Source organism: Molossus molossus, unplaced genomic scaffold (genome assembly GCF_014108415.1).
Source record: "Molossus molossus isolate mMolMol1 unplaced genomic scaffold, mMolMol1.p scaffold_m16_p_1, whole genome shotgun sequence".
In the NCBI taxonomy this organism is placed as follows: domain Eukaryota; kingdom Metazoa; phylum Chordata; class Mammalia; order Chiroptera; family Molossidae; genus Molossus; species Molossus molossus.
Window position 1 is genome coordinate 197869790 of NW_023425344.1, and position 14173 is coordinate 197883962.

The 14173-nt window shown below is 43.5% G+C and overlaps 1 protein-coding gene across 1 annotated transcript in view; it reads right to left on the reverse strand.

The window, feature by feature from the left end:
- The window catches only part of RORA (RAR related orphan receptor A), a 100993-nt gene extending 87845 nt beyond the window's left edge, over window positions 1–13148 (reverse strand). Inside the window, exon 1 of the mRNA XM_036252348.1 lies at window positions 13009–13148. Coding sequence (XP_036108241.1) covers window positions 13009–13039 — 31 coding nt within the window. The 5' untranslated portion in view covers window positions 13040–13148. The remainder of the gene's footprint in view (window positions 1–13008) is intronic.
- Window positions 13149–14173: the final 1025 nt, after the last annotated feature.

The window sequence follows — 14173 nt, forward strand, 5'->3', positions numbered from 1 at the left end:
CCTGTTAAGTAATGCACACCTGAATCAGCAAAAATCCACCCACAAGGATAATTTAAAAAAAACAAACAAGGAAGCAAGAGAGAGAGAGAGAGAGAGAGAGAGAGAGAGAGAGAGAGAGAGAGAGAGGGAGATATCCACAAACTTAGGTCCAGTATTATGTTCTCAAGCATAATTCAAAACAATCAACTTGAACTTGAAGTGTATCCAAGATGTACTCTCTCATTTTATGAATAATTCCCGGAACTATATTTGGTGAAGTTAGAGCTGCCCACTCTGGTACCGAATTCGCTACTTAAGGAAACAGGAGAGACCCACCTCTCCTGCGATGACTCTTTCCTAACCAAACAAAGTATGGGAGCAATTACAGCACTCATTTGCCTGCCTTTATATTCATGGTCATTTATGAAATGAAGACGCTGATCTGCAAAAATCACTTTGCATTCATGAAAGGAGCTCTGGGAGCTCCCCCTGAGCATCTGGCTGCGAGGCAGAAATATACCTCAGTGCACTTCCTTTGTCTTGAGCTCCCTCTTTGATGTGCAAGTCACTGGTGGAGTAAGCTGTGATCGCTTTGATGTTGAACTTCTAGATTTTATTGTTACTAGCATGCCTACAAGGAGAGCTGTCAGTCATGTCTTACATCTGAACAACCATGTTTCTTTATGGCACTTCTTTTACAAGCATCAATCCTTAAATACATGTTTTCACATTCCTGCTGATTACCAGACTATCTTTGTTGGGGGAGGGCTGTGCTCAAATATAACTACAGCACCCACATTTTCTGTAAACACCCTGAGGCGTCATCAGATGGCTGGTAACCAACCTTCTTCAACGAGAGAAGCCGGAGCGCAAAACATATTTCTAGCAAATGAAAACATTCTAAAAATGCTTAAGCCATCTTAACAGTCACAATGAGCAGCTTAGTCAATATTTCCCCTAAGCAGCCATTGAAATCACATAGAAATTTCCAAGCCACTTTAAAGAGGATTCTGAATTGAAACAGCAGCAGGGGGTTCAGGCGGCCAAAACTTGGAGATGCCTTCACTCATCCTGAACAACTTTGTTCCTCTGCAATGGTGGAAATAGGACACTTCTGTTCTACACGATGCAGTCTGTGATAAAAACATTGCTTTTGAAATAGAGTTCTGCCAAACCAATGATTTTGTTAAACAGTATCATTTTTCGAAGGTGCTTGCTGTTATTAAGTTACAGGAAGATGGTTGTTCATAATTTTATGTCTAAGGTAAACATATGGACACGCACAGAACGTGTGTACCGTTTCTTAAATACACACATGCAAAATAGGCAATACGCTCATCTTTAAAAATCTCTGTTGAAAAGGACAAGGCTCTAATGTCTTTTACCAGCTCCCATCAGATTTACTTTTCAAACTATTTTATCACTTCTGGAACTGCTGAATATTATCAAACCCCACAGGGAGATTCCACACAAGAAGAAAATAAAGCTAAGGTGCTTACATCACACCATGCTGGTTTATAATGAACTGTTATCTTTCTGAGTAAATGTTTCAATGAAACCCAAGTTCTTAGAGATAAAGGGTCTCAACTGAGGAAGTACAATGATATTTTTCATGATAGAGTTTAGTTTTGTTTTTTTCTTCTTTTTATAAGAAATACAGGAGATACACTGTTTCTGTTTGCTAATAAACTCCAAACAATATGTATTAGGAAAGACTCAATGTCATTGGGTTTTTGGCCTGGAATATTTGGTAAGGAATAAAATTACTGTGGTGTGCAATTGTTAAGACTATTCCAGGTTTTCCATTTTTAAACAACCTCCCTACCCCCAACCGCATGGGTTTTAACTCAACCATCACAAATGGAAAAAAGGCTTTGGGCTAGAATTCGATAAATAAGGTATGACTGTAATTTACAAGAACTAAGTCAGGACATATTTGTTATTAATGAAAGCTTGCTTGTTCTTTAATTTATTTAAATAGTTGGCAAAAAGTAATCACCTCATTTTACCTTAAATTTTCACCTCCAAAAGGAACTGATTCGCTGATTGAAGCACCTATAGCAATTAGGGGTTGAGACAGGGCATACGGGAACCAGAGGCCTTCCTTCCTTTACTCCTTTCAAGTCTTGAACAAGAAACCAGAGCCCTTTTCTGTTCTAATAGAAACATTTTCATTGAATGAGGGAACTGGAAAAGATCTTGATGGCTATCATGTCCAACCCTCTAATTCGACAAATGGGGAAACTGAACAATTGAGGTAACCTGATAGTGACTGGGTAACGGACCTTGGAGAAGAACTTACGTCTTTCCCACCCAACGTAAGGGGGTTTCACCATCCAATGCTGTTTCCCTGCACAAGGGACTGTGACTCATGTGCAACGTAGGGTGTTGGACTCTACGTGGGGTTTCTCAACCAGAACCATCTGGGTAGCTTTAAAAAATTACCAGTACTTGAGCCCTACCTCAGATCAATAAAATCAGAGCCTCTAGGAGCACAGCTTGGGCTTGTGTATTTTTTACAAGCTTTCTAGACAGTCTAATGTATAGACAAGATTGAGAACCAGGAGACCAGATAACCTCTAAGTCCTCTTCTGGGACTACTGCCTAACATTCAGCACGGCGGAAAAATATTCCTGGATTCTGTTCCCCGATATCCACCCATGAGGCCATAAGCATTTCTAAGCCATTACACTGTTTTAAGTTAGCCTAGCTGTTGTCACTCTCTGTATTTATCTAGCTCAGCAATTTAAAAAAAATTTTTTTATTGATTGATTTTAGAGAGAGAGGGAGAAACTTCGATTTGTTGTTCCACTTATTTATGCATTCAGTGGTTGGTTCTTATATGTGCCCTGGCCAGGGGTTGATCTCACAACCTTGGCATATCAGGACGATGCTCTAACCAACTGAGCTACCCAACCTGGGCTAGTTCATTGATTTTGAACCGGTGTTCCACAAGAACTTTTAAAACATGTAATACCTGACTATTTAGTCAGGGGCACGGACCTCTTTTCCCTTAGACTGTCAAGTTAAAAAAATGACAACAGCCAACACAACAATAGCCGGCTGATGGGAATGAATTAAAATTATACCTATTTTTTTTTTTGTCAGATCAGCAAAAAATATATTTTTTGGTGTGCCACACATTTAAATTTAATTAGTAATTAGTTTATGTGTGCCACGAGATGAAAAGGGTTGAAAATTGCCAATCTAGTTCACTTATGTGTTTATTCAGGTAATGTCTCCCTTCTTCCACCGGAACGTACACTCCCAGGGAGCAGAAACGAAGTCCGTGGCTTTCTCTGCTGCCCCCGCCCTGCGGCATCCGCTCAGCCACAGCCATGGGGTATCACACAGCCATTTGCCAAGAGGCGTCTGGGGCTGCCATGTGGAAGTTGCCCTCCTCCACATAAACCAGAGCTGTTCCACTTCTCCTCTTTTCCTGGACTAGAATCGACCTCGCTCTGATTTCTCCCCTTTCAGTGCCTGGACGTGGGCAAGATACAAGCCATGCGCTCAGGGCCTGAGAAACAACATCTTGTAAGTAGGAAACATTGATGAGCTTGCAGGGCACTGAAACCTTTTACTTTGTTGCTGAAAAAAGCAACATAAAACAGACATCACTGTTTCCACTGGAGCTGGCCTTGATGCCTGTGGCATAATCCTCAGCCTGCCCCTACTTAAGCGGTCACAATGGTGGCAAAACCCAGCCCAGAGCTCCCCGAGGGCTGGAAGGCCCCAGCTCCCTGGCAGGACTCATGCAGAAAAGGAAGCCAGCGCTTGGGAAGTGTTACAGGCACCTCCAGCACCGCAGCAACCCAGGGCCCTCTCCTGCTTGGACCATTTGGGGTAACATTTTTTTTTAAGAGCAGAAATTGTACCCTTTGCAAAGTTTTCTTTCCTCTTTTCTTTTCCTCTTTTCTTCTTTCTTTCTTTCTTTCTTTCTTTCTTTCTTTCTTTCTTTCTTTCTTTCTGAATTTTTATTTATTTTTAGAGAGAAAGGAAGGGAGAGAGACACTGATGAGTGAAGTGTCGATCGGCTGCCTGCTGTGTGCACACACACATCGGGGATCAGGCCTCAGCCCGCACGTGCCCTGACTGGGAACTGACCAGCAATCTTTTGGTGCACGGTGCATGGGAAGTGCCCAACCAACTGAGCCACACAGGTCAAGTTTGGGGTAACAAACTTCCTTCTACTCGCTGGCTGATAACAAGGCTAAAATAGCCAGAAGAACATCTCAAGTGTGTGAATAACATCCAAATAATGGCTCATGATGGGCACCTCTACCACTGTGAAGGAGATTTAAGTGGACTAGAAGGAAGCTTATGCTTCCTCTAATATTATTTACCTTTCTGAGCTTCACTTTCCTCACTAGTAAGAGGTTAGACCAGAAAGTGATTCCCAAATCTGTCTGATCTTCAGTCACCCGAGGAGTTTTTACAAAGTCAAACTCCTGGGCCTCACCCCAGACCATCGCAAGCAGGGTCCGGGCAGGTGATGGAGAACAGGCAATTATTTTCAAAACGCTTCCTACTTGACTGTGAAGATCAATGATGTTTGGAAACAGCTGGAGGGCTGGAGGACTCCAGCGCTGACAGGCAAGGACAAGGTTTTTCAGAGCGAGTTCTGAGCACCACTCAAACCTGAGACACTTTTCAAACACAGGGTTTCCTGGGTGAGGAAGACCAGACGACAGATGAGACAGAAGAACCCAGCTCTCTCTGGGTGGGACTCAGGAACCTGCCTTGGGAACTCTCCAGATTACGGGTTGTCCTATCAAGTTTCAGAACCACTGCTTCCGGCAGGATTTCAGAGCCTTCCCATGGCTTCTTTGAAAGGAAATCGTGTTCGCACATTTGTATAAGGATTGGCTTTATCCAATTGCGTTAACGTTTCAGTGCACACTGGAAGCTCTCCTTTATTTTAAATGGCATGTGGTTCATAGAAACTGCAAACCTATAAGCCCAATAGTCTTAAAGCAGTCTCCTCTGGCTGAGCACGGCTGCCAGACTCTCAATGCATTTTTTTAGACGCTGATTCATGGTTTCCGAGATACGATTAGGAGGAAGTTGTGTCAATCCCATTATAAAAGCACACAAGCGGCCCCTGAGTAACCCAGCACACAGTAGGCCCTTAATACATATTTGCTCAGACAAATCTCTTTAATTACTTATACCCAGTGTGCTACAGAAGATGTGACATGAGATAAAATAAAAGAAGAAGAAGACAAAAAACACCCGACAACTGAAACATGAAAATAACATTCTGTGACCAAGAGATTGGTTCTCATGTGGTGAAAGAATCACACTTCTGGGTGGCGCAGTTTTGAAAAACAGTTTGTTTCAAGAACCGGCCAGAAACTTAACCACAAGTCCTCACTTCTGAACCACTATCTCATTTCTATGATGGAAAGGTTTAAACAGGTTTTCCTTGCGTTCCCCCTGCCCTTACTTGTTTTTCACATACAGAGGCAATTTCATCTTTCCAGTACGAACAAGTGATCACCTGTCGGTCTTTAAGAGTCTGGTGATCACCTGTCATTATCATCACCCTGGTTATTGTCGCTCAACTCAGAGGCCTTGACTTCTTGAGCAATGCAAAACTCACGCACACCCGCAACCATCCCTCCGGGTAGCATCAGGACAAATGATACCGAAGGAATTAGGAAGATCAGTACTTATTTCTTTGATTCCAACACAGAAATAAGACTGTTTTATGACTGTTTCACACAATCAAAATCTCAACCTGCAATTCACTTGTATTATCTATTTACCCTAAAAATTACACAAATGGATCTTATCACTACTTTGTGCGGTATAAAGCATAAACTATATAACGTTCCAAAAACCTATGTAACATCTGTGCTATGTTTTTGGCAAACTGTATATACTTAAACAAACCAAATGATCTAACCATAAGTTTTCAGAAACCAAGGGGTTAATAGTTTTGCATCCATGTTTAAAATTGTTTTATTGCCAAAAACAGCTACTATCGACTGTTTACTTCTTTCTAAATGTTTATCTTTTTGGAAGTAAAATGCTTTAGATTTAAAAAGGGAAAATGCTGGATTTCTCTGATCAAAATGACAGTCTTTTAAAAATCATATTTGAGGATATAGTGGAATAGAACTGAAGCTGAAACCCTAAAACAAACAAACAAATAATCAAAACACCCAAAAAGGATTAGCATAAAGGTCAAAATGATTGTTTACTTACAAACCAAATCTCACTTAAAGTTTTAAATTTAATATGGAGCCAAAGAGAATTTTATAATCTATCTTAAGTTTTTTTTTAAAAAAAATTCCCTTCCTGAGATAAACCACAGAACTTATATGCATGTATGCATAACCGATCGACATAGACAACAATGCTGGGGATGGGGCGGTGAGGGGAAATGGATCAGGAGGAGGGTGTCAATGGGGGGAAAAGGAGAAATATCTGTAACAAAAATAAATTAATAAAAATAATTTAAAAAAAAACAAATTCCCTTCCTTCCAAGAAAACTTTTAAAATTCATGATCTTCCCCACTTACATTTCTAATAACCACGTAAAATAATGAATTACACTTTTGAATCTGATGCAGAATTCCCCAGGACAACTGAGAAAATAATGTCAACCTTTGACCTCCCTCTCCACCAGCCTGATGGGAAATTCATTGGCACCATTATTATGGCTTTTGGCTTTGAGTAAGCAACCACTAGAGGGCAGACTTATCTTAGATCTGCCACTACTTTGGAAAAAAACATAAATGCTTCTAATGTTCCTTTAATTATTTTTTTGCAATATTTTTTGTTTTCCTGGACATTTAATAATCAACTTCAGTTTATCTAAAGGTATTTCTAAATAGGTCCAAGGATCATTTTCACAATTACAACATCACAAAGACTGAGGTGGTCTAAAGATACAGCCTAGCTTCTGTATCTTCAAATGTTAAAACTAAGTTTTAAAACCTTTCCTCTTTATTCCATGGTGGGTTAAGTGCTGAGTCAATCATACCACAACTAGTACTCGGGTTCCACTTTTGGCACAAAAAATCTCAAGAGGTTCTAGACAAATTGAAGTGTGTTTGAGGAAGAAACTGACCAAGATTGTGGAAGAGCTTACCGTGAACAAAGGAGTGGAGAGGAACAGCAAAGATTAAGGGTCGTGGGGGGGGGGGGGGGTAGGGGGTGTGTTTGTTTCATACTTAGTCTTCAAATTGCTGACAACCTTTCATATGAAAGATGGATTAAATGTGTTCTACACAGCCCCCAAAGAAAAGATCAGAATTGAAAGAAAAGGGAAGATTTATGGTTGCCATAAGGTAATTCAAGATGGAATGAGCTACTTATAACAACAGTGAGTTCCCCATCATAGGAGGTGTTCCGGCATAACCAGATAATCAGTTGGCAGAAATCCTGTGGAGAGAAACCAAATGCCAATAGGACATGTAGCTGAATTACTTTTAAGGTTTCTTCTCTCCCCAGAACTCTATGAAATAATGCTTATTTGCTTTCAGAGAAACATACCTTAAGCCAGTCAACAGAGAGCTAAACACCTATCAAGTGAGAGATGAGCTTTTGCAGATCTATCTACTTGGAAACTTTTATTCCTCATGTGATTTCCTAAAAGACGACAGATTTCTCAAGAGTATGTCCACAAACATGCCCCTTAGCTGTCACTGAAACAACCAGGAAAGTATTCTCAAGCCCAAGGACTCTAGAGAGTTCTACGGCATAAAGCATACGAAAGTTAGCAGGTGCATTTGCAAATTCTTCTCTGCCTGAAGATACAGATACATCTCGTATCACTCTGAAGATAGGTTACACAGGTTAGCGCACTTCATGGTATTCTGTATTTTTTAGGAAAGTACAGAGATGCTTACATTTCACCCAGATCCTCTTATAACAAGAGGACTTAATGAAAATCATGGATGAAGAGAGCTAATGATAAGCAAATAAGAATAACCCCATTTGTACCAAATTGATTTTATTAAATAGTAATTTAAGGATATTAGGCTCAGCAAAGCATTACATAATTGAATCTATTTTTTCCCTTATAAATGCCAGAGTTATAATTTCCACTAACTAGAGACAAAGTTATATCCAGGACATTTTCACAGCTTCCTCCAGGGGAGACAGCATGAAGATAGGAGAAATTAGGGCTCAAGTCCTCACTCCACCATGTATCAGCTGGAAGAGCTTGGCTACAGCAGATAGTGAGCCTGTTTCTTCAACTAAAAAACATGACAGTATCTATGCCTTTCCAAGGAGGAGTAAATAAGTAAGAATGTTTGTAAACCATACAGCACAAAACAAATATAGGTTAACATCATCCCTCTATGTGTGAAATACCTAGTAAACTTCAGAGACAATGAAAATCTAAAGCAAAAAAAATAAAATAAAATAAAAAAGAAATCACTGGCAAGTCTAGGAATTGTTTGACGTTACTTTTTATACAGGAGCAAAGATTTATATTACCTCCTCCTACTGTGATGAGGCTAACAAATGTCAAATCCAGAAATAAAAAGATTTCAACCGCTTTCTTGCATTTTGCCCAGTGGCTAATATATGCTATTATCTGTCCATGGAGACCTCTATCTCTGGACACAGAGTACTCTGACAATGTACAGAAAAACCATGTTCCTTCATGTCACACAAAACGCTGATGGATACCAAAAGCTCTGACGACGAATCTCTAAGTGCAGGACTCAAAGGCTGGTGTAGAAGGGAGGTATTCTCTGTGGAGGAGCTGGAGCGGGGAGAGAGAACTTGTAAATCATTCCTCAAAGGGTCGACATATGATCTTTGAGATGGTATGAAATGTCAGTTCACACCTGTGTTGTCACTGGTGGATGTCTCCCAATTATTATTATTTAAGCAAAGATAAACACGGTGTAGCTGCTCACTCTGAGCATCTAATTACGGTCTTTAAAGTTACTAAATGTGAAATATATAGACTAATTTCTTATTAATAAACACTGTGAATATTTAAAATGCATGTAGAAAACATTTCTATGACAAAGTAGTCTTAGAAGATTCGTTTCACGCAATGATGTTTATTGATTGCTAAAATAATTTAAGAGAATTTTAATAAAACTGAACTCCAACTCTACCTCTGCAGATCTATCTATCTATCTATCTATCTATCTATCTACCTACCTACCTACCTACATACCTACCTATTTATCTATCTATCTACTTATCTACATAGCCATCCAGTTGCTTTTTCTCCCAGTAAATGGTCATTTGTAAATATTGTTTCCTTAGGTGGCCTAAATGAAATTACAAAGTGTCTGGGTGCTATGGCAGGTGCTTTACTATTATCTACTTGCTGATCACATCTATTTTATTGTGGTTCACTTGATTGGGGGGGAAAGGTGGGGAAAAAAAGGAGTCTAGTACGAACTATTAATATATTTACTAACATATCTACTAGGTTTTTAAAAGCTTTAAAATTTAAATTACACACACACATATAAGACAACTTCTATTTAGAGATTGTATTGTTTTTTAACTGGCAGCATTAAAGAAGTTATATGGTTCTCAAACTAGTGGTTTGAATATGATGTTGCTTTACATTTCAAGTAATGCGATTGAAATATATAAAATCAAGAGGCTGCTCATGAAAACGGTGCTTTTAAAATACTCTCCACTTCATAGAGAATCCGAGCTCCCCCATCTTTCCCTGGATAAACGGACTCAGAGATCCTCTTTGTCTTTAAAAGAACTGACCTCTCCTTGCCCACTAAGCCCTCTGCTCAGTGGAACAGCTGTCTGGGTTTCCTCTTTTCAAGATCGGGCCATCACCTTCTCCCAAATCTACCCATCAAAAGTCAGAAAAACGGGACAAAAATTCTAACTATGGGATACCACCGACCTGGTGCTTAAAACGAGAGCAAGAGATAAAATCCAAAACTCATTTGGTAAAAAAGAAAAGCCAAATTATTCAAAATTTCAAGATCAAAATTTATTCGAGTTGGAAATACTGCTCATCACCAACATACACAGTATTTTCAAAGTGGCAAGGTGCCTTACATTTGCACACAAATTGTATTGGAGAAGAATCCATTACGGGACAGAAATTCCCTTTAAGCCTCTCCTTCACTCTCAAAACTCTATGTACATGAGCACAGGCTGAGAACTCTCACGAAGCAAAGGGATGTACAATCTGTTGAAGTCCTGAAGCACTTGCATTTCTTTTCAGCACTCAGTTGCTGCCTGACATTTGGCCAACGCACTTTTATGACGAGCAGAACGAGAATTCCCCTGATTATACATGTTATCGCCGGCTCTCTCCATTCGCCCAAGCAGCAACCCAAGTGGTATTGGAATTTTGTTGTTAATTAAACAAAAACAAAACTGAAGGATGAGACTAGAGAGGCTCAAATGAAGATTTATTACTTCTAAGCATGAAACCACTTTAAGCCTAAACTTATCTGACAACTAACGCAGAGGAAGAATTTTCTTCTTTGGCGAGTTCAAAAGGCCTGATTTAATGATGTTTTAAAAAACAACAGTAAATCAGCCACAAAGAGAATGTTTCTCTTTTATGGTCACTTGTTCTGTACTCCTCCATCCATATGCATACACATACCAAAAAGCTATATTATAAAGAGAGTTTCTGTTTTGCATGAAAAATTTAACTATACAAACTCTTACATATGGAACCAATTTAGCTATTAATACTGAGAGGCAGTAGGGAAGTATTTAACATATTAAATATGATTCTGGGCCAGTTTTTTCCCCCTTTAAATCTGATATGGAAATATTTACAGCATTCCTCATTTTCCCACAAACCATTTCTCTTTAGTTTAAATTTGCACCAAAGCAAGATAATCCCATTAAAACAGAGGATGTTATAATGCTGGGAATAAAATATTCTAATCATCTAGATGCATTATAATTCTCTCTCTCTCTCTGTGGCTAATTGAAAAACTGTATTGCCAGTACTTCTGAGCTACTTTTCTCGAAGCACAATACTACGAATCCATTATCTTATGGCAGCCAGAGGTCACTCCAAGACAAATGTGTGGGCTAAGCTTTTGGGGGATGATGGTGGTGGTATAATTCTGATGATTGTATTAGTGAGGGATGGTATGGAAGTTCACTTTGTACTAGAACTATAAAAGCAAAAAAGCCTATATGCTTGGAAATGTCAAAATTAAAATATTAAAATGTAATTTATCGTTTGGTTACTGTTCATTAGCGGAAATGGTCTCAGCTTCTCAACCTTGGCCCAATCAACACAAATTATACTAAATAAAATGGATTAGGACCGGCACTGGCACCTCTCAAACAGCAAAATATATTTTATAACTTAAAGGAAAAGAAAAAACTAAAAAGTCTGAACTACAAAGGATACTTGAGTCATTTTATTCTTACAGGATTATGAAATCCAGTAAACAAAATAAAAGTGGTTTTTTTTTGGGGGGGGGAGAAGCTTAGATTTCTTTGACATAAAAGTCGATAAGAAATCTTAAAATGTGTTCTTTCCAAATGATTTTAAGTGCTTAAGAACGTGAACCAGAGGGAGGTTTCCTCTCTTTTAAATCAGCTGCATGTTCTAAAAATGATTAAATCCTATTTCCCGAAAGCCACAGAAAAAAAAAGAAAATTTGCTGTGGGCACGTTGTAGAGAGAATTTCATCTCAAGCAGCTCATCTCGGCGTCCAGTACGTTTCGGCCTGTTAATAATTAATAAAAGAGATGCCACCCAATCTCTAGTGAAGAAAGGCAAAGCTCGTTGATCCGAAAGTAAACCCAGTGTGGATATCCAACCGGTGCCCTTCATCCTGGATTGCAACAAAACCTCAACCCAGCGCACATTTAACGAGTGGCGCCCGTACGGATGACAGAACCCGTAGGACAGTCTGGATCTGCAAAAAATGCTGCGCATTAGGGGAGCCCTGTCCGCGGCAAACAGATGGGGCTCTAAATCCCCGCTCCCAGCGGCCGGGTCTGCGAAGCCGCTCGAGCGGATTATCTACCCCAGGAACCTGCTGTTGCACGAGCCGGAAGCACGCTTCGGATCGAGTGTCTCTGGGTCTGTTTGTAACAGTTCTAGGAGCTTTTTCCCGGCCGCGCAGGCGACTTCCTGCACACCTCCAAACTTTGGCTTTCCCATTAGAAACTTCCTCGACTTGCCATGTTTTCTTTCCTCCTCACCTGGGAGGACCTTGAGCTAGTCTTCTCTTCGACCAGTGCCCCCTGCCATCCTGCCACCGGCCTGGTTACGGAATCCCGATCAAGGCGAAGGCTGGTGGGTAGGCTTGGCCGCGACCAACCCGCGCCCATCAGCCCTCACCGCCATGTAACCTCCACCACCGCCCGCAAATCCACAACCCAAAGTATCAAGTTGGGGCGGGCTGCGGCTGCGGCTACCGGCGGCCGCCGAGGGAGTGAGTCTTGGCAAGCTCTAGCAGCCAGTCTCACTTGGGCCCGGGCACTTTCGGAAGTGGCTGCGGCAAGACGCGGCGCGGACCTGCCGCACCTCCCCGGCGCGCGGCCGCCCGGGGCTGCTGGGCCGCCAAGGCGGGAGGGCGCAAGGCCTGGGGCGCTGACCAGTCCCCCGGGATGACATCGCGTCCGCGCGCACGCACGGCCCGGCCCGGCCCGGCCGCAGAGCCTTCCCTACGTAGGCCGGAGCTGTCCGGGATGCGGGCCTTGGGGACCCGCCGCGAGCGCCCCCGGCTTCCTCCGAGCTTCCCAGAACCTCCCCTCCCTTCCAGAAGCGCGGCGACTGCCCGCAAAGTTTCTTTCGTGAGCCCCGCCAGGTGCCAGGCGGACCCGGGCAACTGACAGGAGCCGGACGGGGCGGAAGAGGGGGGCTCCAGCCCGTGCGCCTTTGCTCCCAATCGGAGGCAGCAGATCCCGCGGCCGGCTCAGGTGGCGCCGCTGCGTTGGCCCTGAAGGCCCTGGCGGGGCTCCGGCGGCCAGCGCCGGGCAGTACGTGCGCTGGGGCAGGCGCGCCCACCCCTCCCCCTGCGCGCCCGCCTCCCCGCCCCCCGGAGCAGCCAGCCCACCCGGCCCCGGCGGGGCGCCCGGGCTCACCTTTCATCGCTGCGATCACAAAATACATCATTTAAGCCGCGGTGCGGAAAGCTCAGGGAGAGCGGATGGTCCGATCCCGGAGCCCCCTCTGCCGCCGCCGCGCCGCCGCCGCCCGAGCCACAGCAGCAGCTGCCGTAGCTGCCCGCCCGCCGAGAGCCATCCCGAGCCATAAGAGGCTCCATGTGACCGGCTGACATCACGGCCGCTGCTCTGTTTACACCGCGCCCCTCCGCTTCCTCCCCGGGCGGGAGGCGGGAGGCGGGAGGCGGGAGGCAGGCGCGCCCCAGCGCCGCGCCCGCCCCGCCCCCGCGGGCAGGTGAGCAGCGGCTGCTCCGCGGGCGCTACCAGGCCCCTCGCTGCCCGCCCGCGCCCCCGGCCCGCGCCGGGACCCAGGCCTTCTCCTGGCCGTGGCCAGTTACCTGTGGCCGCCTGGGCGCTTTCTGTACGCAGCGCTCCGCGGAGCTAGCGCCTGACCACTCTCTCCCCCCAGCCCGCGGGCAAGAGGCACACAACCCAATGCCACTCGCCCGCTCCCTTCCTAGAGCCCCCAGGGGTATTAAGATCCGGCTAGTTGGTGGAAAAGAGGCGTTTGGTCTGGGGGGGCCGTAAGCAGCCCCATTACCCATTTTCCAGAGCGCTCCAGCTCTATGCAGAAGGTAGAGCCCCTCCAGATCCGTGGAGAACGCAGCCATCTGGACCACCCTGGGGTGTGAATTAAGTGCCTCCTAAGTCTTTCCTGAGAGACTCAGCTTGGGAGGGGGAACTCCGCCTACCCAGACATTGGTAAGCCTCATCACAATAAGGGTTTACAACTGCTTCTCTTTCCTCTGCCCCCCACCCCCACCACTGACACCTGGAAGAAGAGCGGGCGCCAGCCAATTGGAGCCACTAAATTCCCAGGCTCTTCCATGTCTTGGGTTCCAACTCTCAGAACCCATCCACAAATGGAAAAGGCTCTAGTTTTCACACCCTAAAAATGAGACTCTGTGGTACTTTGGACAGGGGAAAAAAAGACCTCTAAAGGTCAACTTTGTGAACTTTAACTCGCAACTAAGACTTAATTCCCTCCAAAATCCTTTTTAACTGGCTTTATGGAAACTTAAATCATGACAGTATTATCAGATGAATCTCTTTACCATGAATTTCAGATGCTACATATCTGCAT